The 27,759-nt window shown below is 36.6% G+C and overlaps 1 protein-coding gene across 2 annotated transcripts; it reads right to left on the bottom strand.

Moving 5' to 3' along the window:
• Positions 1-327: 327 nt before the first annotated feature.
• Positions 328-27,759, bottom strand: LOC135157836 (uncharacterized). Of its 2 annotated transcripts, none has more exons than XM_064114830.1 (10): positions 27,436-27,759; positions 17,484-18,360; positions 16,672-16,911; positions 13,268-13,966; positions 11,936-12,163; positions 9,153-9,286; positions 8,474-8,705; positions 6,093-6,234; positions 4,104-4,171; positions 328-3,054 (listed from the first exon to the last, which is right to left on the bottom strand). In XM_064114830.1, exons 2-10 carry the CDS (start codon positions 18,286-18,288, stop codon positions 3,050-3,052), a joined length of 2,553 nt encoding a protein of 850 aa, XP_063970900.1. In that variant the 5' UTR covers positions 18,289-18,360; positions 27,436-27,759; the 3' UTR covers positions 328-3,049. The 2 variants fall into 2 exon arrangements, with proteins under 2 accessions (XP_063970900.1, XP_063970901.1); XM_064114831.1 differs by having other exon boundaries at positions 17,484-18,363; positions 27,436-27,731.

Raw genomic sequence — 27,759 nt, 5'->3', positions numbered from 1 at the left:
GTTGGAGCCTTGGTCACGTCTTTCGGATGGTGACGTTAAAGGTCGGTCCCAGACGTAAATAACCATATCTGATTGATACACGTCTGACAAAACTCAAATACACACATAGATTGCCCTATCCAAATGGAGGTACTTGGGAACTAGGATTTTACATGAAACGGGAGTCTTCGTTCTCAAATCGATATAACATTTTAACATTAATGGCAAATTTGTAATAAGAACACCCTTGAAAAGGCATCGCCCCTAATACAGGGTTTTATTTTTTCTGGGACACACCTAATATACAATGACAGATCACTCAGAAAATCTTCAAAGTACAGCAGAAAATGTTTTTTATTTTTTTTTATTTTTCAGAATTAGCTCTAGATTAATTATTGCATGTAAAAAATAAAATATCTTTTAAAAATCTTTACATATTTATGATCACAAAAACAAACTACGTGAACCACATACATGACATGCCAGGCTGGGCCCGCTAGGGAAACAGTTTTCGGAACTGAAGTGTCTACCTTGGGTAAAATTGGATGTTATTTATGTTATCATCATCATGAAATAGTTAAGGGGCGGCCCAGGGTATTTTGATATGGAGGGGGGGGGGGGTGGCATGCAGGACGACCCAATTTTCTATTTAAAAAAAATGAATACAGGAGTAATAGTTAAACACGTTAAACGTCTTATACCTGTATACCTCTTTTGTATTATCTGTTTTATTCTCTCTTCCCTTTTCCTCCTACTTTTCTTCTTTCTGTTCAATACTTGAAATAAAAATCGTTGTGGGTGGTTGCCCGCTGTCCCCTGCAATACCGCCCTTACAAAATCACAAGAACATTTTCAACATTGATATAATGACTTATTGTTCTGTGGCACTGACCCGTTCGGGCACCCAATTTTTTCCCTTCATATGAATGCATGAAGAGTTATGTCGCAAAAGAGAATGGCCTGTCCATAGTTTTCTGTTTTATATAGTACGATTGTTTTCTTAAGCGGCGAAAGCCTGGTTTATATGTAGTCGTAATGATATTCATTAGACACTTTTGGTTAATTCTTATCATACATTTAAGAACATTCATTGTTTTTATCATGAAAATGATTCTCTTTATTTAATTTTTATGTATTTATACTGCAGGGCTGTCCTTTTCAGTTTCATAAACTGCTATACATTGGCGCCCCGCAGTCTGACAAGTGAAGGTTATACATTTTAGAAAGGCACCTTTTCCATGATCAAATTATTGAAAGGGTTTTATCACATTACAAAAAAAATGGATAAATACATTGATATTTAAACTACACCAGTCTTTGTTGTGAAAGGAACACACCAAGCAATTTACACCTTTGTTTAGTGTTAGTTTTACACCATTTGTGTTATGTAGCAATAAGGCCTAATGTTTGTTATATCACCTCATTTAGTGTTATAGTCAATCTCCGTGGTGTATTTCAAACACCTGTTCGGGCGGTCCTCAGTAAATTTACCGCATTTGCGAAAAAGCTCACAGTTTCACTCATAACCAAGCATACAATTTATATAAAATGTAGCTTCATTCTTAAAATAAGTTGTAGAATCAAAATAACAATTATTATGATTACATAGAATCAACGCGACTTCCACACCGATTACATCTATTTCCGATGATTCAAGATATGAGCACTTCAAACTACATGCATTCTGAGATATAATGTATCTTCGAGGAAAAAAAATGTTAGCTTGAAAAACGAATTAAAAACTGTGCCATTATTATTCAGCTGCTTATTATTATTTTAAGATAACCAGGGGCGGTGAAAACGTAATTTGATAAGAGGCAGATCTTTTGTAACGTCATTTGTCCCCATTTCATTACAAATGGTAAAGCAGAAAATGCCTCTTTTTTCCTTCCCTTCCCCTGTCAACACTTGAAAAAAACCATAGGATCCCCTCCCTGTGTAGCACCACCCCTGGTTATACCCCCCCCTATTTATGACAAAGTCGAAAAGGGTGTTCCTAAAAAGCATAGCTGGAACAATATTTAGATCATAACTATATACACAGACAAGTATGAACACTTATTTATAGTTTTGTCAATCATGAAAATAAAGGTAAAGAATGATTTTCTATAAAGTGATATCGTTATGAGCAGAATATGATATCAAGTGGTATCGATAAAGTATTGCAATCTGGGCAAAATTAGTCCTACGAAATTTCCATGGAGATAAAATAACAGCAAATAATACAGATGAAAACTTATCAAAAAGTAAAAGAAAACATATTCTTTAAGATGTGGATCGACATGCTAGTACATGTATATTTCAGCCTATATTTGATATTGAACGGCTTAATCATGTTAATATGATTCTAAACAATACCATTCGACAAAGTACTGTATTATGTGTAAATATATGTCAAAATCGATGAAATAACATAGTACATTAAGATGATTAAAACACATAAAAATAAAATAGTTACCAATAAACTTGATACATTGCAGCCTATAGATAGGAACTGCGTATGATTCTAAATATCATTAATTCATAAAGTACTGTAATCTGTGAAAATAAGGCCTATCAAATCTCAAGATCTCCAAATACATAGTAAAATAAACAAGTATAATAAAAGTAAAAAAAATACACTGTTTACGCTATGAATAAAGTTGCTATATTCATGCCCCGTCTAGTCAGAGCTAAATATGATAGTAACCAGTACCAATAGATCTGTGTAAAATATGCAAATATCAAATCTTCAAGACGATAAAACAACATAGTACAAAATAAGGATGAAAACTGATTAAAAAAAATAATTTGAGTTATGAGTGAGCCTGTAACATTTATGACTCGTCTGATATATGTTATTATCATGTTACACAATTGTACAATGTTACATTATTCTTTAATAGATTAAGACTTAATTGCAAAACAAATACAGAACATGATTTACAGATTATTAACATGATATACTTTTAGATTTCCCGATAGTATTGATGAAAGACCTTTATTAATCAATTTTCTCCAACTTTTATCGATTTACGTCACCATGGTTACCAAACTGCAAGGCTGGAAAACACATTTGAAGCTATGCAGATTAAGCTGTGAAAAGAGAATTTCAAAAATATATATTTGTTTGTTTCCTAAATGATCATGTTATCATGAACAACATACCTGTCAATTTACATTAAAACACGATATGACTGGAATTCGAACTTATGAATTTGGTACTTTGTCATATTTATCATATTATGTACAACATTGTGAAACGGAAATCAATAAATGAAATGAAATAAAATGACCCTCTTTTTAAAAGACGAGAGCCAGAACCATCAAAGAACTAGATCATTATATTTTAATACTATTTTCTCTACTATCAACTTTATTAATTATTTTTTACCACTATTTTTTTTAATCTCGCCTATATATTTTCAATTTTTGAGTTCGTTTATTACTTTATTTATATATATTTTTTTAATTGATTTGAAAATGTTATTTGTTATATTATTATTCTGAGATAAACTAAAGCAAAATCAAGATCCAGTGATATAGGCCTATACGAGTTCATCCTTTGACAAAGCTGTGCCCAAGGCGTAGAAAGTAAAAAATCTGCAAATGCACCTCACAATAATACATTCGTCGCATCAGGAATAGACATGTAGACAGGCCTATGCAAGGACGGGACTTGGCCTAAAAATTGTGATCTACCCCAAGAAACAACCTTGGATATACAGACCCTTATTTTGACACTTAAAATCCCCGACATGTCTATACTCATGTGTAATTTTTATACGATCAGGTTTGTGAAACAAGCATCAAAATATTGATTACAATTAATCAAATCAACAATTCAAATAAATCGATTTTCCCAAACTTGTTTTTTGAAAAATGCGATAGATATTGTCACAGTATATCGTCGGTATTCCCAAAACATGTGTCTTCACAAAATATCTGTTTTGACATTTGAAATTTGTAAAACAAATTGTGTTTTTGATCAGTATGGAGGAAAATGGTTCATTTATTTATTTAGTTCTTAAGTTTATTTTGATGTTGTGCATATTTTGACGGGCATGAGTACGTTAGTATGATGGGGATCGAAATATTCATTTTCTCACGCGCAGTGCGATCGTGATGGTGTGGTCGATACTTACCGTATCTTGGTTTCTCGTCAGATGCGTATCCAGGATTTTGCATCCCAATACCTCGTCCGCCAGGGGCACTGCATCATACAAAACAAAGGATTGAACGTCAACTTTGACTGACACAGCACAAGCAATGCTGTCCCCAATAATAGGTCAAGTCCACCCCAGGAAAATGTTGATTTGAATAAATAGAGAAAAGTCAAACTGTCATAGTGCTGAAAATTTCATCAAAATCGGATGTAAAATAAGAAAGTTATGACATTTGAAAGTTTCGCTTATTTTTCACAAAACAATGATATGCACAACTAGGTGAGTCAGTCGATGATGTTCATCACTCACTATTTCTTTTGTTTTTTATTGTTTGAATTATACAATATTTCATTTTTTATAGATTTGACAATAAGGACCAACTTGACTGAACCATATAGTATTAAACAATGCTAGTTCCACATGTTCAGGGAGGAATTAATCGTTTTATCACTTGACAATGAGGGGAAAATGAAAATATTTCATATAATAAAATACAAAATAAATAGTGAGTGGATGACGTCATAGTCTTCTCATTTGCATACCAGCCAGGATGTGCATATAACTGTTTTGTGAAATTAAGCAAAACTTTAAAATGTCATGAAATTCTTATTTTACATCCGATTTTGTTAAATTTTTAGTGTTATGCTTTTTGGATTTTTCTCTTTTTATTAAAATCAACTTTTTGTTGGGGGTGGACTTGTCCTTTAAAGAAACATGCACGTTGTAGTTATGACTTCAATGAGTTTGTACACGATCCAATAACATGACTTCCCAAATGTCAGTATATGTATTAAACCAGCCCACACGTACCTCTGTTGGGTCTGCCAATTAAGCAAACAGGATTTGCCTGTTTGCCGCAAGTTCGTTTATAATATACCATTTTTACAAAATTGACTTTAATTTCAAATTGCTATCTTCTTTCCATTAGATGGTGTTATCATGGCGGCGTTATGATATTTTGGTGCGTGAGTGTGTGGGTGTGTGTGAGGGAAATGATGCTTGTTCACTCTCAAGTGAAGAAAATGAGTGTTATGCGGTAGAGCTATAGTTACAGGACCAAGCCCAATCCATGTTGGTCTGTTTTATATTTTGTTATCTTCCTTCTTCCGCCGCCCTCTCTCCCTCTCTCTCTCTTCTTTCTATTCGCCCCCCCCCCCTTTCTCACTACTTGAAAAGAAACAACCACAACCTGCATAGAGATGCGGGCCCAGCGGGATTAAAGGAAACCAAAACCCAAGAAGAGAAGCAATTTTATTGGAAAGAGTAAAATGAGAGGAACAATTTAAAAAACGTTTCATCAAAATCGGTTATGAAATAAGCAAGTTATGGATGTTTAAAAAGTCGTCTTGTACTTTCTATGGGGATCCTCAAATTGGCAAACGTGCTTCAAAATGGCTGATTTTGTGGACAACTCTCCTTTGTTTTATACACAAATTTTCAGATTTTCCCCTTTATTTTACATATTTCACATTATCTCCTCCTGACCTTCACATATGTGGTGTGAATTATATTTTCCCATGACATATGTTGTCCTCAGAAGGAGGCAAGATGCAATTTGAAAGATAATGAGGAAAATCTGAAAATTTGGGTACAAAACATATGGAGAGTTGTCCACAAAACCAGCCATTTTGAAGCACGTTTGCCAATTTGAAGATCCCCATAGAAAGTACAACAAGAGTTTTCAAACTCCCATAAATTGCTTATTTCATAACCGATTTTGATGAAACTTGTTTTAAATTGTTCCTCTCATTTTACTCTTTCCAATAAGATTTCTTCTCCTCTTGGGTTTTGGTTTCCTTTAATGTCAGTCCTAGCTTTGAACATGTTGAAAGTCGGACTATTGTGCGAAAACCATCTGGCTCCTAAGATGGTACTTTGTTTAACCTGGTTAGATCCACCACTGGGTCTACCACTTACAACCAACAAACCCCACCGTAGACCCGCCCCTCTCCGTAATACTGTACTCACTTGTTATGTGCTTGTCGGTGAGATTGCTTTACGGCGATGGCGATGATGGCGACGACGAGGACAAGGGCAACCAAAACGCCAACGACGATGCCGATGATGGCACCAGTACTCAAACCTCCCCGTATACCTGGCCTTTCATCAGCTGACAGAAATAATATATATATGAAAAGGGTTACATACATACACATACTGGTGTCTAAAGCATTGAATGGCCAAGCCCCTAGTTATCTTGAACTGCTTTTCTTGAAAATGCCATCAACCTCACACAACCTACGAAGTGTTAAAGGGGAAGTTCACCCTGGCAAAAAGTTCATTGTAAAAATAGTAGAAAAAATAATAAAAATACTGCTAAAGGTTTGAGAAAAATTCATCAAAGAATTAAGTTATTAGAATTTCAATTAATTGATTTGTGACGTCATATGCGAGCCGCATTCCTACATAGCGAATGGTAAAAAATCAATGCAATGTAATTTTCTCAGAAAATTGAAAATGGTTTTCACTGTACCTTTTGTATATCAACAGACAAATCATTTCACACCCGATCATGTATAGAAAACAAAATTAAGTCATCAGGAACCATACAAAATTTGAAATTCATGCATTTTATATTACATAACATATGGGGCAGCTGCTCGTTTATGACGTCACAAATACAAAATTTTGAACTCTAATATCTTTTAAAATCTTTAATGGATTTTCCTCAAACCTTCACCAATATTTTTATTTTTTTTTCTGCTATTTTTACAACAAAGTTTTCTTCAGGGTGAACTTCCCCTTTAAGGATAGATTCCTTGAAAAAAAAACATACTCTAAAACACAGGCACACCTGGAGACTGCATCTAGCTAGGCAGCCTCGGAACTAGATAACCAACTTCTCCTCACAATTAGAATGGCCCGAACTGTGCCTGCTTTCAAGAGTATAGAAGACACATCTGTTAGGGAAACGTTTAATTAGATCATTTTCATTGTATAGTACAAGCAATATTAGTTACTAAAGCGCAGTAGAGTATATCATAGTGGGTGCGCTAGACAAATTATGTCTCATATTACACTATTGACTTAAAGGCGTTAAGTGTAAACTTCTCTGAACGTCTCTAATTTGCGACGCCGCTCACGTTTAGTAAGAGGAGTTGACCTATAATTGTCAGAATAGATATGCTGCAAGTCTGTCTGAGTAAAAAATCAATTCATTCCTATTACAAAATCATTTCTATTGAATTCTACTGCCACCAAGATTATGTTAATACAATCTCTAGGAGAAAGTACTGATATATAACTGTAACTTGACTTGAACATCATACATGTCAGAGTTAATTGATATCATCAACGAACGTAGGGGGCAGTAACACACAGCAGTGTTGCTGCCCTCTACGTTCGTTGGATATTAGTGTGTTTTCGCCCAGCGTCGTACGACGTAGAACGTAAGGGTCGTGTGCAAAAATTGCCAACTTCCATGGAAACAGAGGCCCAAGCGATCTTGAGCTCAAATCACGGACGGTTCTTCCGCAAATTAGCGGGCGTCCGCATTAGAACGTAGGATTTGTCAACAGCCGTCAACAGCCAATCAGATCGCTTGTAGAGTGAGCAAGCTGAGCCGATGTAAACATTCGCCCATCGCGTGCATATGCACATGTTGTACTCTACTCTGACTACACTGCACTGATAGCTGAAAGCTTCAAAACGATCCGGCCGCGATCAGCGATTTGCGAAACTGCTTACAAGCGAGAGTTGAGCGCGACGGACGCACGAACCAAGAGATCGTTCTACGTCGTTGATAGCGTCGTACGACGCTGGGCGAAAACACACTACTATTAAGAAGGGACCGTAGCTGGCTCACAGGCCACGGAACTGATCTAGTTCAGTGTCACAGGCCTCATTCTTTTCCCATAGACTCGTGTGTCAAAGTGGCACTTAAGAAGAATTCATAAAAAATAAGGAGGAAATTCGAGGGTTAAATGTTTACTACCAGTGGATAGGATAAATGTTTGACATTCCATATCTGACCAGAAAAGGGTACCTCGACCGGCTCATTTTAAAAATAAATCAGGGACCAAATTCATCACTTGAGAGAGTAAACTGATCCTAATTCTTCCACCAGTAAAAACATAGTTCCATAGTCGTGATATATCTTTCCAATTTGGGAAATATAAGTTCAGTAGGTACCCTCCCTAGAATCAGTTTTAGATTGTCAGTCATATTCATTCATTTTTGTCAATCAGCAATATCAAATTTAAAAATTGAGCAATATGTATGGCCTGCCACTTGTGAATAGGCCCGTGCAACCCGTACTGCTCGACGGACTGGTGGCTTACCTGCAACTTGTACATCGATCAGTAAAAGTCAATGCCACGTATCAAAATGAAAAAGGACTGAGGGCTTACTTGTAACTTGGACCTCGGAAAGAGTCAGTGAATTCCCATCCCCAGAGATGGTCAGACTGTCACTGGATGCAAGCTCGACCGCGTCGTCGGCAAGTGTGTTCGCAACCTCTTCCGAAATAGCATGTAGTTGAAATTGCAACTCGGCGATGATGCTACCCTGGCGAAATGCGGTAGCGGTGCAGGTGATGTCTCGCAGTTCGTTCCCGAGCTCCTGGGTGATAAAGTTCGTCGTCTGGAAGCAGTAAACAAAATTATGACAATTAGCAAAGCAAGCCAGACTCCCAGTGTGGTTTGCCATTTCGATCCAGAGGATCTTGAAAATGTTTAAGGAAGGGGATAAGATGGTATGAGATGTTACGATTGTTATCATTATCTCTCAGAATAGTTGAATAGCTCGGTCGTCATTCTTTTCAAACGTATCAAATTATAGCATTTTTGCTTTGGTAATATGAGGATAAAGTTTAGGCCTTCTTGCACGTCCAAAATTTCTATAAAAAAAAACCCCACTCTGCTTTGAATTTGTATTTTAGTTCTTGATCATGCATATTCTCTAAATTGTATATCTTTGTCTTCATCCAAAAGAACGATGAACATGATTACTCTCTTCAGTTTATGAAGATAATTAGGTGACTGTCTATTATATCACATGCACAGTGTTCTACAACTTCAATAAACTTACCACTCCACAGAAAAATGTTTCGTATTCCTGGAAGCGATCGGAATTTCTATCAGCTAGATCATCGGTATACACGAGGGGTATTCCATTCATACTCTCCGCTTTGAGCGTCATCGATATGTCAATCACAGAAAGCACTTGAAACAAAACAAATAAACAAAAAATTCAAAAGAAAATGCTTATTGTTTTCACCATATGCCTTCTGCATCGTAATACATGGTACTAAGTTTCTCCCACACGTGGGCGTATTTCATTAAAGGACTTGCCGGACGTTTCATCGACAGGATCTAGTTTACCCGACAATTACCATGGTAACGCTGCTTCTCAGCCAATCATAATCAATTAACATGATTAAAGCCTTCAGACCTGACTTGCCAGATGAAAAAAGTTGATTAAATGCTCCCTTGAACATTTTCTCAAGCGTATACAGGTGTATGATAAATTAATCAGTTATCACATTTGATCCCATATCTTGATACCCCCATCCCCGCTGCTTTTCAAAAATGTTGGTTTATCGTTACATATTAGGCTTTTTGACTTACTGTGTCACTACATAAGCTGATTACGGTACTCGTTTACAGGAATGTCTCGCCCAAACAAAACATGACTTCTAATGAAAAGAGAAGTATCGAACGAGCTTCATGCTAAAATTTCATGTACAATTAAAGGAGGTTATGACATATTGAATTTAGATTAATTGCAACAAACAAGCTCTATGCAAATGAGGAACCCATAACGATGTCCACTCAATTAAGACTATTTCTTTGGTAATTCGTTATGAAATATCTTGATTTTTTCCTCTATCAATACAACCAAAATACGATAAACTATTCTTAAAAGTATGACTGATTGAATTTATGCTTTAAAGAGATATATGTGGGATTGCCCTCGTTGCAACCTATTGTGGTTCAAAGCAGACGCAACCGCATTGTGAAATCTGCAATAATTGAAATATTGTACGTAACTTGAAATAAAAATAAAAGATGGCTGAATGGCTTTCATCTGCAGCGACGCAAAACATGTAAAAAGAAATTAAATACAAAATGGATAGCTAGTGCGTTGCACCAGTATTGACTCTTATTTGTCATGTTTGTATAGCGCCGATGTTGTTCAAATAACCTATGTGTGAAAATAAGCAAAAATTGTATTAAAATGTCAAACTTACTTGTTTTACATCCCAGTTCGATGGGGGGGGGGGGGCTAGAGTGAAGCCTGTCTGATTTTTTTTCTATTTATTTCAATCCACCTCTTTGTTGGGGTGCCCTTGTCATTTATAAACAACATGCACTCTCGTCAGTCGGATGGCAGTACGGATATCCGGGGATTTCCGGTCACAGATTAAAAGAAACACATCATTTTTTGGCCTTTGGATGTCACACATTAAGCCCAGCAAAATCAATGCACAAGCATTGTGAATGAATGAACATTTTCCTAATTATTGCCCGACATTACTTTCATCGTGTTCATATAAAGACTTTTCTATGAACTATTTCTCGCAAATTTATTGAAACGACCGCCTATACAGTCCAGGCGAACAACCAGTTCTCACATAGGATGTGGTCGATCCAGGTGAGAGGGGGGGGGGGGGTCTGATCCTTTTAAGGGGGGGGGGACAACGAAAAAGGGTCTCCGTGGACCTGTACAAAAATTGAATCAGAGGTGCTGGTTTGTATTAAAAAAAGCAAAAAAAAAATTATATATATATATATACATATATATTACAAAAAAAAAGGCTTTTGCTCCAATATATTATTAAGATGATTAATGGTCAAATTTTAATATTCTAGCATAACAATCTTATTTCCTCGGGGTGCTGCCTATGGTGTATAACATACGCAGCACCCCCGACAGGGGGAGGGGGGTGGGTCTGATCCTTTTAAGGGGGGGGGGGGAGACAACGAACGAGGGTCTCCGTGGACCTGTAAAAAAATTTGAATCAGAGGTGCTGGTTTATATTAAAAAAAGCAAAAAAAAAATCATATATATATATATATATATATATATATATATAAATATATATACTCCTAGATGGCACCTTTCGGAGACGTGTATAAATTTTGCCACTTTATGGAGACAATTTGATTTTTCTTTAGTTACATCGATTAGGTTCATCATTTTTTTACTAAATTTGTGCAAAATATTGAAAAATACTTTACTTTTGTTATCACAACTCTTTGGGGATTTTCAGAAATCAGTTTCAAATATAGGATTTCCTAGAATATATATACATATATATTAGAAGAAAAAAAGGCTTTTGCTCCAATATATTATTAAGATGATTAATGGTCAAATTCAAATATTGTAGCATAACAATCTTATTTCCTCAGGGTGCTGCCTATGGTGTATAACATACTTAGCACGCTCAGAACAAAATCATGAGGGGTGCTTCTGCACCCCAAGCATGCCCGCTTCCCAGGGCCATGCTTGGGTCCCTGGGGCCTGTTGCAGAAAGAGTTGCGTTTAAACGCAAGTCAAAAAATCAATCGTAAGTAAAAAATGCGCGCTGTTGATTGGTTGAAAATCAAATTGCGCATGATTTTTAGAGTTGCAATTGATTGCAACTCTTTCTGCAACAGGCCCCTGGAGTCAATGGAGGGGGTTCTGATTGTAGTAATAACTCCTTCCCTTTTATTTGTTTTTCATCTCGGGAAAATGATCCCTGCCAATAGTGATAATCCTTTTTTTAGGGGGAAGAGGGGGGGGGGGAGGGGGTTCGTCAAAGTGTCCCCCGTGGTAATTTTTGGATCCGCCCCTGTTTACATACAGCATCCGGGTATGAGACTTACTCGTGAAAGCTGTCTCGATGGCTCTGCAGACCCCTTCTACACCCATAAAACCAGTATAACGGTAAATGGTATAATCGCTGATTTTAATCGGTAGCCCGAAGAGCTCAAAGAGTGGGTGAATGACCTCATCAATGAGGTCGTTTGCGTACATGGAGCACCGGGCTGTGTCGACGTAAATGCTCGAAGAACTTTCAATGATTCCTTCGGCAAAGGTCCTTCTTGCTTGCTCTGGAAAGTAAGAATGGAAGAAAAAAATCCAATAATACGGGCACCACATTCTAATATGAAATAGATCTACACTTTGTAGGCAAAAATTAAGCAATATGTAAAAACAGTTGATGCCCCCGAAAAAGATGAATACGATTTAAAAAAAGCAATAAAAAGATATTTTTAATTAATAAAAACACAAATACAAACAAATGAATAAAGAACCAAGCATAGAATACCCCAAATAAAGTAAAATGAGTTAACAAATAATATGGTGCAATTTTAACACTTCAGGGTGTAGTCCTCTGTAGACACCAACTGGTGTCAGTTTTAACACCACAATTTTTACAGTGAAGGAGTTTTCGCTTCAATGACGCTTGACGGTTTCCAAGAACATAAAAAATGTATTACCAAATGCCAATGAACAATCAATCAGGAAATCTTTGACAAACTTTGGTGTATCAAGCAGCAGTTTCATCCTTGACTCCGAAGAAACGACATTTTTGCAATTTTTCGTACGCTTAAAAAAATAGGATGAACTGCCTTTCCGGTTCACCAATGTCTGGCAAAGACCCTACAGCTGGTCACTGTCATTTGATGGACATTTAAGATACATTTACTGTGTTCTCGTGCTCTTAAATCCGTCAAACGCCGATAAAGCGAAAACCTCTCTGATGGCTGAACTTAAAGACGACGACATTTCGTCATAACACGCATGGCAATGGGGTTCCTGTGTTATAAGCTGGTACACTGTTAAAACTGACACCAATTGGTGTTAATAGAGGACCACACCCTGAGGTGTTAAAATAACACCCTAGAGATTGAACATAACACCAAGAGTGTAAATGTAACAACCATAGGTGTTGTTATAACACCTATAGGTGTAAAACTAACACCACCAATACCGGTGTAAAATAACTGGTGTGGTCCTCTATGTACACCGGTTAACACCACAGTTTTTTGCTGTGTATGGCTTATATTTTTAAACACAGGAAACACCTAATGATACGTTTTCTGGAGAGGCGGGGGAAATGGCCGAGTGGGGATTTGAATTCCCAGCCTCAAGATCGTGAGTCCAATGCTAAAACCACTCTTCCACACAAACGCCGATCGAGCTCTTCTTACCTGACTGCTCCTGCACCTCGCCAATTCTGTCACAAAGGTCTTGCCTGTTGTCGTACCCCAAAAGTTGGACTACGATACGAACACCATTGTTGATCACGTCGATGTATTCTTGAGCATTATCGACACCCGGGAAGAAGGATTGGAGCATCTCATTCCAATTTTCACACAGATATGGAGATACCTCCGGCAGATAGGCGACCATCAGCTCTGTCTCAAACTCCGTTAAGATATCATCAATGGACCGGTCCAGGAACTGACCGATGTTTGGGCAGATGGTAGTCGGATCGGTGATGTCGATGTTGTACAGCTTCTTGGTGATGTCATTAATGAGTACCAGAGGATCCTGCGCGGAAGAATCCATTGCCTGTCGCCGTTTCCTCTCAGCGCTGACCAAGCTAGAGATCAGTTGGGTAATGTCATTGCAGAAATCTTCCGCATCGAATCCCGCCAGGTTATTGGCTGCCTCCTGAACCCGACCACAAACTTGGTTGTAATCCCAGTCGGCCTGGTCAAAGTAAGATTTAATCGCGGGCACCATCGATTCTAGATCCGGCAACACCTCGCTGCAGATGAAAGCCATTGAGTCGATGAGTCTGCTCTGCTTCCAGATGCCCCCGGCAGCATTCAAAAAGAATGGAACGGTCAACGTAGTTTCGGGGATCAGATGGACCGGTTCAGCATCCACCAGGTCTACAATATCTGAAAACAGGAATGGGATAAAGGGCAGTGAACTAATAGCAAATTAACAAAACATACACAATGAGCGTCCACTCTAAGAAGTAAAACACTCATATCAGGATTTTAGAAGATAATATATTTTTTTACTTTGAAGTGTTGATTTTCAGCACTTTGGCTGCTAAGACCAGCACGTGAATCTGAGCAGTTAGCAACGAAAGTGTCGAAAATCAGCGACCAGGGGTTCAGCCCATACAGGAGCTCCTAACGTGTTTAATTTAGCACTTTATCTTTTTAAGTTTAAGTTTAAGTATAAGGTTGATCCGGGAAGCGGTTTCTGAAAGGAACTTTCGGGGGGGGGGGGGTATCATGCAAATTCGTTTTTATCTGACTGGTGCCCTAGGGACGGTGCCTGTCGGACAACCAGAAGGGACGAAAGTTGTCATATAACAAATGGTGATGTTGACGTAGATCTTGAACACATCTTGACCGAGCTCTCGAGGCCCTTTTCATTTCCTTTCTCTTCCAATTAATTATTCACGCCTTTCAGTTTCATAACCGGTGGGGGTGATCCACCCCCCAAAAAAAAATCGATACAGTGCCGGGGAAATGGGGAGATTCTTTTTCCTTCTCCTAACCTTATCTCGGCATTTCTTTTAAGTCATCAAATCAACTTTATTTTTTATTTTTCCCCATTCTCTTTTTTTTTCTTTTAAACATACATATATTTTCTTATCTTTAACAAATTTTTTGAGGATCCACACTTACCAAGCCCTGTATGTTAGTGGATCCCTCAACTCATTTATTGAAAAAAGGAAAAAAAATAGATATATAAAATTAGAATTGCAAAATGGAGAATGATCTCAATTAGTTTGATGTTCATTGTATAATTCTGTTAATCAATAATGGTATATTATATACCATTATTGAACATGTTGAATAACAGAATTACCAAATTGTTTAGTGTTTACCATACACAGTTACCTATTTCTCCTGTACAGTCATACTACTTAGAATGTATATTTATTTGTATCGATTTGTATGGCTATCATTTTATATCTGTGTAATCATTTCCTATACAGCGCGTCCCAGAAAAAACGAAACCGAGATTTATCGATGATTTATCATAAATTAATCACAAATAAAATAGACAAATGACCTACCAATGTAAAGCTTAGAATCTCCTCTTTCATCTGCAATTACTTAGATTATTTTTCCTTCACGCATGAGTGAGCAAAAACAATTTGAAGAGGGGATACCAAAAAGTCATTTGGCGGGTTGTATCTGGCTTTCAAAAGGAAAACCACATTTTTAAAAAGTTCAATATCTGCTCTTTAATTTGATACCTCAATTACAGAAAATGGTCAAGAAATAACAAAGTTCTGGTTATTTGAAATAAGGCTTAAATTTCAATAATTTCATAAAATGAAGAGGTTTTACAGGCTAGCGTTCAAACTCAGTCGACACTCCGTTTTGTTTACGATCAGCCATGCATTTAGTCTTTTGTTAACGATGCGATAGCTTCTGTGGGAAACCGGTGAAAACAGTTTATTTAATGAAATTATGGAAATTCAAGCCTTATTTCAAATAACAAGAACTTTGTCATTTCTTGACCATTTTCTGTAATTGAGGTATCAAATTAAAGAGCAGATATTGAACTTTTAAGACATGTGATTTTCTTGTTGAAATTCAGATACCCCCCGCCAAATGAGTTTTTGTTATCCTTTCTTCAAATTGTTTTTGCTCACTCATGCGTGAAGGAGAAATAATCTAAGTAATACCAGATGAAAGAGGAGATTCTAAGCTTTACATTGGTAGGTCATTTGTATATTTTATTTGTGATTAAGTTATGATAAATCATCGCTAAATCTCGGTTTCGTATTTTCTGGGACGCACTGTATAATGCTGTGTAATTGAGTCGAGTCGAAATGAAATAAAGCAATCTTGAACTTGAAATGTCCCCCACGGGATGACAGACCGCCTATGTTTGTGAGAGTTGCCAAGTCCTTATTTCAAACTATCCTGAACAAGGAAATGCCAAAATCGAATATCATAAAGTGAATATCAGGTAAATTTTTACATCAAAGATGCCATGCTCTTCATTCCTGAGTCGGCAGTGTATATTTGGCCAAAGCAACGCGAATTATAGCATTATACAGTGCGTCCCACACAAAAAAACGAAACCGAGATTTAGCGATGATTTACCATGATAGACAATAGACAAATGACCTACCAATGTAAAGCTACATGTATCTCCTCTTTCATATGAAATTACTTAGATTATTCCTCATTCACGCATGGGTGAGCAAAAACAATTGTTTTTTGCTCGGTCATGGAAGCTCTCGCTGAATTTCTTCTGTATATGCAATCACTTGCTTGTGTGCTTGTTGTTTTACAGGGTTTTTTTTTTCATTTAAAAACTTAGGATGCACTCTTTTGATCTCAATACACATATTCAACTAATGCCGAAATTCCTTCTTGGGTGACTTATTGTTGGTTTTGGGTTGGCAAGTCACATACTATACCGTTTACAACAATATATGTTTTTATACTTTAGGCGGGATTTTGAGAAAACAAAATTGCAAAACTTATATTGAAAATTCATAGTTGTGCATTCAGAAACTGGATATGGAGGCAACTGCCTCCCTCATCACAGCTGTAGGCCCTTATTTGCAAAGAAAATAATACACAGGCTTAATGAGTTTTTGAACATTTAATTATATACTTACTCGTAAAAGCGTTTGCTAAAGGGGAGCACACGCTAGGAACACCACCACTGAAGCCAGTATACTGATAGATGTCGTTGTTAGTGATCTCGTAGCTAGAGTCATACACACGCTCCAGAGGTACTACGACGTCGTTGATTACGCCAGTAGCAATTGTAGTACACCTATCAGCATTCTCCAAGACGCCGAAGGCATCTGTAATGGCGTCACTGGCGAACATTCTCCTGGCATCCCCATTGTCACCTGCAGATAAGACAAAGGGCGTGGGGTTAGTGTGAGGGTAGTGGTAAGGTCAAGGAAACGAGGGGTGGAAATTGATGATCGACAATAGTACATGAATCCGACCTCGGAGTGCTGTAGGACTTACTAACAGCGGCAATAAGGGGGGGGGGGTCTTATAAAGAACAAAATAAGTTTACCTGAAAAAACATGAATATAGGCCTATACAACGAGCTAGGTATGTTGCTTTTTCAGAGCGTATAGTATATTTTACGGCATACTTGAATATCCCGAGTTGAAGTTACTATAAAAGATGGCATCGAACCCAGACTTGTTTGTAGGGTACCATTTTGTGGATTTTAAGAGTGATTTTCTATGTTAAATGTTGAAAGACAGCAGATTGCGTTAATGAGATAAGGCTTCTATAGTGAGATGGTGTGATGAACGTTTGCTCTTAATAACTATCCATTATCGCTAATCGGGTAACAAATGTGCAATTTCTGTCACAAAATCTATCATTAATTTTTGAGAACTCTGCGTTCGGTAAATTTCAGTTCACTCTATTGTTCCGTAGACTGAAGTACAAGTGTTCCTACCTTGCATTGACAGTGCTAGGTCCATATCTTCACAGAGGTCGTTCATGCTGTCATACCCAGCGGCCAGAGACCCGAGATGGGCAATGATTTGGCTGATGTTGTAGTCTACTGATGGAGGTTGTACCTGGAAGGTTTGAAGAAGAAAGCCATTGTAGTCTTCGCAGATCGGTGCTGCCATTGGCAGAAAAGCCTTTCCCAATTCGCCTCCGGCTGTAGTAATGATATCTTTCAGAGATAACCTCAGGAAGTTATCTTTGATGTTGGTGCAAATTGTATCAATATCAGATATATTACCAATGATCATGTTGATGTCGATTCCGTACAGATCCCTTGTACTGTTGATCAGGGTTTCTATAATGGGATCGTTTACCTCCTCTGACATGGTTGGAGGAAATGCTTGTCTGCGTCGCCTGAAACCGGTCATCCCATCGGGATTTTCAACCAGATCAGATACCTCCTCGATCAAGTCGACACAGAACCCCCGTGCGTCGTAGTTGTCCAGATCTCTGGAAGCTTCGATGACTTCGTCACAGACGAACCCCCAAATCAGACTTGTCTGGTCAACCACTGGTATCGCCGATCCAACAACCGGTAAGACGCTTCTACACGCATAGGCCAGCGAATCAATTGCCCGGGTCTGCTGCCAGATCCCTCCGACTGCGTTCATCGCAAACTTGATGGTAAGCGGAGATTCATAAACGATTTCACCCGGATTTGTGAAGGGCATCATATCCTCTGGTTGAAGCTGGCCAGACACCATAACAACCAGAACAGAGATCGCCAGGGACAATTTAAGCTCCCTCATCTTTGCACGGTAGATATAACCCGTCGGATGTAAGGTTGACTTGATCAGAAGGTAGAATCTTAACGCCCTTTGCTGCTGGTAAGACATGAAAAATGAGAGACGTGTTAAAGCGATGGTTTCACTTTGTCCTGGTTAACAAAAAAATGCATTTATATGGACATTTTGAACACTTTTTGAGATGTAATCCAAAGAAAAAAAATGAACGAGGGTTGGTATTTACAGAGCGAATCGATCTGTACTCCAACACATGAACCCATCATTACCTACTACTGTAACCTTGTAACTATTTGATTGTCTTTTGTGGTCGGTGCTTGAACTCTCGGTAAATTGCCAATTCGTCTACTGCCAACTCGTCCACTCACCACATGGTCTATTTTCATTTAGTCTAATGCCATTCCGTCCATCAACATTTCGTCTAACAACCATTTGGTCCAATAACTATTTGGTCCACTCATCACTTCGTCTAATCATCAGTTCGTCTCCATTTCGTCTCATAACCAGTTGGTCCAATATCCGATTTTCATTCATTTTGCCCAATTAACACTTAGTCTAATCAGACCAAACGGACTAAATCGCTATTGGACCAACTGGTTATTAGACGAAATGGTGAGTGAACGAAATGACAATCGGACCATGTGGATATTGGACGAACTGATGGTAGACCAAATGATAGTAGACGAGTTGGCTATCGGACGATCATAGTCCTCGTCAAATTTTCAAGCCCCTGGTCCCCCCTACCAATTCATCATTCTGCCTTATTTCCTGTTAGGCTATTCCCATTTCGTCTGTTATCAAGCTGGCCAAACGCCACTAAGTCCATAACGATTAAATGGATTGTTATGAATTAAGTTCTCGTTTGCAATGGTAAAAGAAAGTAGGCATACGAAGAGGAAATTAGACCAACTGCAGGGGTTTAGACAAGATGAGAATTCGACCAAGTGGGTATTACAAGTATACCAAGTACCTCGGGCCAAGTACAAAGAACAAACGGTAATTAATCAAATTCAATTTCACGTGTCCTTATCATACATAATTATCCAAACTATATTTTCCCGGATCACGCAGACTCGACAATCTTTGCTTTTGTTTTTAGTTTCCTTCATAATTCACCATATTCTAAAATTGTATTCAATTTGATATCGCTGTATTCTTTGGTTTAGAGGAATGGTTATGGTACGACTGATTTATATCATGTTGAGTTTTCTGATATATAGTTTTCGTGTATTATGTTTATTTGTGAAATAGGCCTATGTAAAATAAAATTGAATCAATTCAAATGGATGGTCGACCAAATAGGATCTGGCCCATGTGGTATTATACCCGGGATTAGGCTAGCTACTTGTATGTAGACGAAAACAAAAACAACAACATTAAAACTATTCAATCAACCTTCGGATTTTTCTGCAACCTTTTCGAAATTCAATTCAGGCAAAACCAACACAAAATATCAACTAGAGACTGGTCGTATATAAGAAAGAGATCGTTATTACATTTCTGACGTCATCAGCTATTGTAATATTCAGCTACGACCTTCGTTTCTTTCACCGCAATGGCCACAACGATAACCATTAATTTTCATTTTAAACAAATATTGGATTTTTGCCCTTTTCTTGGCGTTTCTCATCATTTGGCACGTACACGAATTGACTCGGTTTCCATGCCTTTACACGGCAGAGTTTAACGAAATGGAAAACTGTCCAACCCTATAATATAAATACTAAAACAGATGTTTAGAATATTTAGAATATATCATCGAAAACTTGCTTCCTAGATTCAACGAGCAATACATTAAAGACTTCATCTATACCTTGATAACAAATGGTGGAGTGTCGAATTTCGATGTTTAGCAGTATTTTTTGAAAACATTTATATGCACGTCGTTACCCAACTGAAGGCCGTACGCAGGGGGGGGGGGTTGACACATTTTTTCGGGGGTAACTCGAAAGCAGGGGAGCAAAGCGACCAAGCTTGTTATTGGGGCGCATTTGCTAATTTGCCTAATATGAAGTGAAATTTAGGGATTTCATACACACTTTTGGTGGAATTTTTTAAAACATTCAATAAAAAATGTAAGTTTTCAAAAATTCTGAAGCAGCCCCCCCCCCCTGTATATCTTGTCCCAAATTTCCTTATTCATGTGAATTTTCATTCATATTTTCATACACGGTATGTCTCTCTTGTAACAAATATAACAAAATAAATATCGTAGTGCTTATATGCAAAATTAATCCATTTTTGTTTTCAGAGGACAACATTTTGAATAAATATAATTTTATAAAATGAATGACTAATAAAAGCGATTACGCGGGGATATGACACTGTCAGCTTGCTCATCGCATATTCACGAGGAACTGACTAGAAACGTTTGCCGAAGTAGAGCAAATTTTTAAAATGTCATACTTAAAAAAAAAATCCTTGTTTTTTTTTTAATGAAATTTTCGGACAGTATAACATATCATGTTCAGGTTTTAACCTGGCCTACCGCTTTAACTCTATCCTACCCTTTTCAACAAACATAGGCTATCCAGTTTGTAGAGCTCAAAGTTCAGCTTTGCTCTGACAACATAATTATCAATCTTTTCATTTTTTTGCATTGCGGTTTTAAATCATTTTTATGAGGAAAAGGGGTAATATCAATGAAATATCACCATAGGCATGATAGGACATTCTGTCGACATCGGCACAAACATTATTCCTGAACAACGGGACCACTGAAGCGGTAGCGAACTTATCAACACTATAATTATGAAGTCTCTCATCGACTGCGTGTTACAAATACCTAGTCTTAAAATAGTCCTCTGGGGATAATTATGAGAAGTAAAGATAATAAACTAGCCTGTCATCTTATTTTTAATTAGAAACTAAATTATGTTGAGAGGAAAAGTACCTTCTTTGCTACATGGTAATATAATTATTGCGACATGAATGCATTTGAGTATATATTGAATGAGTGTGTTATCATTCAAATGGGTCTTTATTACAAGACTGCATCGCTGAGAATGTTGCATTGTGGGATATAAACCTGGTCAGATATGAGAAGTTGGAGACTTGTGGTGGGGCAATATTAAGACGTGGTTCATGAGTCGATTACATGATTAAGAAGCTGATGTACGGGGGTACAGTAAACACCATGGCCCGTATTCTGAAGTCGGGTTTAACTTAAACTCAGGTTTAAAGTTGTGGTTTAAGTATGGGAAGCCAAAAGTATCAACATTTTTATTAAGTTGTATGTTTCTTATGTTTACTGTGCTCTATCCTGATTCGTAGATGGTGAAGACAATCATGTATTTATACTTCCTAGACAATTATGAATGATTTGGGAGCCAAATGAGTTGAAATATGATATCTCTAATGTTAGTGATTTATGTACATGACATTTGGCTATCCATACAACTTTAAACTTGAGTTTAAGTAAAACCCGACTTCAGAATACGGGCCTTTGTGTCAAGCACAAAATAGGTGTTAAAAATACATTCTTGAGTTTAACAACAAGAAAATCTGTTTAATTCATTTATCAGTTTCACCTTTAAAAATATTAACTACATAGTATTCACACATCAACTCATCACACATTGTCACTCTTTCGTTGTTACTTTCGATATTTTGTATAGCCTCCTTTTAAACTGTCTTCCGTCTCTCTTTTATACTATAGTTTTGTAATGTTGCCTCTACGTATTGAAACTATACAGGGGCTTGCCTCCCATACAAGCTTAGCTTTTCTTGGCAAGCCCCTCCGTTTTGTTTTATATAGTTATTAGTCAAAGTTACTTTAGTTCGCATTAGTTCTCATTGTTTATACCTTCTAATTCTTATGCATTATTCCGATTGATATTGTACTTTAAATTTTACTATGTATTGTTACTTTGATTTTGTTGTGCTTTGTGAAAGGAAAATGAATAAAATCTAAATCTAAATCAAACATACACATCAAATTCATGGATAAAAATGTACGAAAAAAGTATGTAAATGTAAGATAGAGTCAAATGATGCGAGTATAATTAGGCATGTCTAATACCATAAGGATACAATAGGAGGAAATATAATAAAGACAGTAGCGGTATTGTAAAGGAAAATCTCCTAAAATACGAAACTATTATTTGAAGGAGGCTATTTCATTTATTAAAAAAAAATGAATATGACAAACAGTGGGGCTAAAAACATCGTGAACCCCACCAGAGAATGCACTCTTTCTTGCCGACTGTTGAATGTAAACAACAACACTACAATGTCTGGCGAGCCCAGCGAAACAAACTTTATTACATGTAATATTTTATCACCCGACTTGACAATTAAATATCTAAAAGATGGCAGAACCTGAACACTTCGAAATAATTATGTTCATTTTCTGGTGGGGTTCACCAAGGAGCTTGTGTTGGAAGCTCCTTGATTATAGTAACTCTGCAATCTAGTCCAGGTAGGCCCCATAGAAAATTGACCAAACCTTGTTTTTTCGAATATGCAGCATTTTTTGATGGTTTCTTGTTAATTCGAGGGTGTTGATTACGTATGTGAATGATGCCACTCGTGCAACCTTGAGCATTTTCCGCAAATTGGCAAAATCCAATATGGCCGCCAAAATATGCAAATTGCCCATGAAAATCATAAAATTGCCCGCACATTGGTTATAAAACACAAATGTGTTGCAGGAGTGAAACATTCTCTGAAAAAAAAAAGATTTTTGACAAAAAAATTAGTTTCTAGATATTCAAAATGGCCGCCATAGACCCATGTATTCTATATTATGTACAATATGAATGGGGAAAACTAAATTTCACAAAGGTGAGCACTAAATGCACATAATTGTGATTTTTAGTGAAATAATGGGTGAAAACATGATTGCTAACGAAATGTATCATTTGTTATGTCATGTATATAATAAATGAAGCATTTTAATATTCAAAAAGCCACCAAATGCCCTCACAGTATTATGTACAATGCTAATGGGGGGAAAAGAAAATCATAAGAGTGAGTACTAAAATGCATATTACTAGCATTAAGACAAGCGAGTGGAATACTGGCTAAAACATAATTGTTAACGAAATATAAATGCAATTTATGTGATAAATGCTGTATTTCGACATTCAAAATGGCCGCCATAGGTCCATTATACATTATGTACAATGCAATTGGAGAAATTAATTTTCACAAGAGTAAGAACTAAAAAATGCATGTAATTGTGATCACCGAGTAAAATAATGTCTGAAAACATATCATTTCTTTTGTCATGCATGAGATAAATGCTTTATTGTGAAATTCAAAATGGCCCCTATAGGCCCTAATAGTATTATCTACAATGTAAATGGGGACATGTAATTTTGTAAGAATTTGGATTTACTTGACTATGAAATCCATAAAATCCTGTTGTATGATGAAACATTATTTGAAAATATGATTTTTATGACATATAACATTTCTTCTTCCATGTAAGCGATAAATGCTGTATTTTGACATTCAAAATACCTGATACAAGCCCTAACTGAATTATGTTACATGCGTACAAGAGTGAGAATCATACAATACATGTAACTGTGATGTGTGAGTAAAAATATTGTCTTAAACATGATTTCTAACTAAATACATCACATATTGGTCATGGAGGTAATAAATGCTGTACTTTGAAATTCAAAATGGCTGCCATAGGTCCTAAAAGTATTATGTACATTGTAATTTGGAACATATAGTTTGGACATAATTTGGCTTTGCTTGACTATGATAAGTATTGCATATAACTGTGATGTAAGAGTGAAATATATTGTATAAAACCATGGTTCTTAACGAGGTATATCATATCTGGTGCATTTAAGGTGATGAATGCTGCATTCTGAAATGGAAAATGGCTGCCATGGGCCCTTATTGTATTATGTACAATTTGAATGAGGACTGATAATTTTCACAAAAGGGCATATGGCGGCCATTTTGAATTTTGAAATATAACATTTATCACCTAAATTTTAGATGAAATGATATATTTCGTTATTAATCATGTTTTCAGACAATATTTCACTCATACAACACCATTTAGCAAAGCAAAGGCAAAATCTGTTGAAATCATTTATCCCCATTCGCATTGTACATAAAACTGTTGGGGGCTGTAGCAGCCATTTTGACTTTCCAAATACAGTATTCAGGTATTTATCACCTACCTGACAGAAAAACTGAAATATCTTGTTAGAAATTATGCTTTCAGACAATATTTTACTCATAGATCACAATTACGTGCATTTATGGTGCTCACTCGTGTGAAAATTTATTTCCTAGTTCGTATTGTACATAATACAATCAATGTCTATGGCGGCCATTTTGAAAGTCAAATTAAAGTATTAAACACAAACTTTAAACCTGAATGATGTATTTCGTCAAAAATTGTTTTTTAGACAGTATCCCATTTATTCTTCACAAATAAATGCATTTCAGTGCTCACTCTTGTGATATCTTTGGTCCTCTTTATCATTGTACATAATACTGTAAGGGCCTTTGGTGGCCATTTTGAATATCAAAATACTGCATTTATCACATACATGGCATATTGAATAATATATTTTGTTAGCAATTGTGTTTTTAGTCAGTATTCCACCAGTTTCTCTTAATAATATGCATTTTAATGCTCACTTGTGATTTTTGTTGGCCCCTTTGCCATAGAAAATAATACTATTTTGGCCAGTGGCAGCTATTTCTAATATTAAATACAACAATTTTCCCATTCATTACATAATAAATGATATATGATATGTTAGTATTGACGATTTTCATATATTTCTTTGTCCATAGATCACAATAACTTGCAGTTTATTAGTGATCATTTTTGTGAAAAATTAATTTTCCCTACTCATATGGTATACAGAGGTCTGTGGCGGCCATTTTGAATATCAAGAAATAAATATTTTGTCAATTTTTTTTTTTTTTAGAGTATTTCACTCCTGCAACACAATTACATACATTTTATATTCAATTTGCTGGCAATTTTATGATTTTCATGGGTAATATGCATATTTTGGCGGCCATATTGGATTTTGCCAATTTGCGGAAAATGCTCAAGGTTACACGAGTGGCATCATTCAGATTCGTAATCAGCACCCACGAATTGACAAGAAACCATAAAAAATATTGTATATATGAAAAAAAACAAGGTTATGCCTCTTCTATCCTGGACTAGTAGCTGTTTGTTCGTGTATCATAATGTAAATCATAAGCCAAGAAAAATGTACATTGAATGGAAAGAGACACGCCTGTGCACTATTTACACGCACACTTTATCATACACAAGAGACAGTGTTTACAAAGGGATTCAAATATATCTCCACTACAAAGAATGTAGTGTCCCACAATGTGTGCCACAGTGTTTTTTCACTATGGAACACAATGCGAAATCACTTTTTCAACAGTGTGAATCATGTATTCACATAATCGACCATGTGAACACACTGTGATCACACTGTGTGATGCTAGTCTGTTGTGCAAACCACTCGCGTAACATGAGTAAAGGGTCTGAATTGCAGCCTACTCATGCCTTGTGTACGGAAGGCCCTCTCGCTGAATTGAAACAGCAAGTTTTGTATTTGCTAGTCTTTGCGTGGAGACACACTTGTTGATCAAAGTTTCAACCAGGGTCTGTGCCTGCAGACTAGTGTGATGCTGAATTCTTTCCAACAGGGGTGAGACGTTACTTTCAGAATGAAATTAATCTTTTTTGTATTCCTCGAATTGGCAACAATGTGTTTCCATACTATGAACGACTGAAATATAGATGTAACAATGTAACAATTAATGATAAATGAACAGATTTTGAAAAAAATTGCCACGCTGAATTTTTAGACAGTGATTTTATTGATTTCATAGCGTTGTCTGATTTAGAGTGCGAAATAATATTATCGATCTAGTCCTAGTAAAACAGCTTTCATTAAGGAATGGCACCAGATATTGTACTGGAAATGGTATGTATATATATATATGCCTATAATCTTTTTCACTGTAACTACGTAAATCTGATATATTAAATAAGTCTTTTTTGTTGTTGCAAATAATCCTTCAAAATATGTATTTGAAGGAGAAGGGATCCAAAATGTGGCCCGAATGGGACTGAAGTAAAATTCATATGGGAAAAATAGCACGGTCAGGGGGAAGTTTGGCAAACCTAACCAAAATACTTAAAGGGGAATCCAACCCAAATAAAAACTTGTTTTTATGAAGAAAAAAAAAATCAGACAAGTTGATAGGTGAAAGTTTGAACAGTATTGGACAAACAACAAGAAAGTTATGAATTTTTAAAAGTTGTAGATATTGGTAATCACTATACTCATGGCGACTTCAAATTGGCCGCATATGGGATGTCATAGTGATGTAAGGCAAGGACTACTCTTTCATGTGCTCCAATACATATTATGGCTAAAATGTCATTTTTCCCAAAAGTTTTATTTCAAATTATATTTTTCTTTCATGAGGACATTAAACAAAATACTACCTGGGTTATATTTAGATTACTGCCCCAGGGGAATGGGTACTTAGGAGAAAACCACAAATCCCTGATAATAAAGTACATGGCCTATGGAAAAGTTGTCCTTGCCCCTTGTCATAATTTACTTACCCAGTTGCCAATTTGAAATCTACATACTATTAGTGATCTCAATTTTAAAGCAGCTATAACTTTCTTATTGCTTGTCCGATTTCTTTCAAACTTTCACCATCCTGTTTAATTTATTTTTCTCCTTCCCAACACAATATTTTATGGCAAAGGTTGGATTCCCCTTTAAATCACAGATACAAGGGATACAATTTTCTTACAATAAGATTAATACTGGACATAACAACCCTGCTAAGGACATAAAAGAATAAGTTGTAGACTGAAGACCATGGACACAACACTCCCGCAATATACCAAGGGCCATGCCATTGCATCCGCTCATCCCTTAACGGTTGTTCCCGTACAATAAAGAGACAAATTGAATATTGGTAAAAAAAGGGAATATAATCAATCATGGGAATCATCATCATTTATAAACAAAAAAAAAATGATTGAAATGCATTATTGATATCAAAGAAAATTAATTCCAAGATGAACACAAATCCAATGAGATGATTTCCCTTTATCGAATTATTCGAATATGAATCAAATCAAACTATTCCAATAAATTACGAGCTCTCATTTCTCACCTTGAACAGTTGTTAATGACCACAGTCCACAGACACGATGAGAACCGTGTGGGAGTTCAGAGTTTGGATCCGTGTGGTAGTAATATGGAGAATGCTTTACAAAGGCAATGATAACATTTCGTCCATCGCTACGCCACAGTGAATTTACCTACGTGTGTTCCGTGAACTTGTACGTTGCAAAGCATAGCACCCTTCAGGTGGAATGACACCAATACAATAGCAATGAAAAATAAATGATGAAGTCACTTGATCACGTGATAATTTTCAGTTATGCGTGTGAACCTATTCTGTGGAATGTTTAGGCATATCCTCCTGTGCTGGAGT

Source organism: Lytechinus pictus, unplaced genomic scaffold, assembly GCF_037042905.1.
Source record: "Lytechinus pictus isolate F3 Inbred unplaced genomic scaffold, Lp3.0 scaffold_20, whole genome shotgun sequence".
Taxonomy (NCBI): Eukaryota; Metazoa; Echinodermata; class Echinoidea; order Temnopleuroida; family Toxopneustidae; genus Lytechinus; species Lytechinus pictus.
The sequence above is the reverse complement of the archived record's forward strand: the minus strand, read 5'-3'. Positions and strand labels throughout refer to the sequence as shown.

What these genes read in the sequence shown, in the direction of transcription:
- LOC135157836 (XM_064114830.1), bottom strand. Translation starts at nt 18,288, where the DNA reads ATGAGGGAGCTTAAATTGTCCCTGGCGATCTCTGTTCTGGTTGTTATG. An exon ending in TTTAGCAAACGCTTTTACGA is followed by an intron (nt 13,967 to 16,671) that starts GTAAGTATATAA and finishes TCCTGTTTTCAG; the next exon opens with ATATTGTAGACCTGGTGGAT. An exon ending in AAACATTTTTCTGTGGAGTG is followed by an intron (nt 8,706 to 9,152) that starts GTAAGTTTATTG and finishes TACTGCTTCCAG; the next exon opens with ACGACGAACTTTATCACCCA.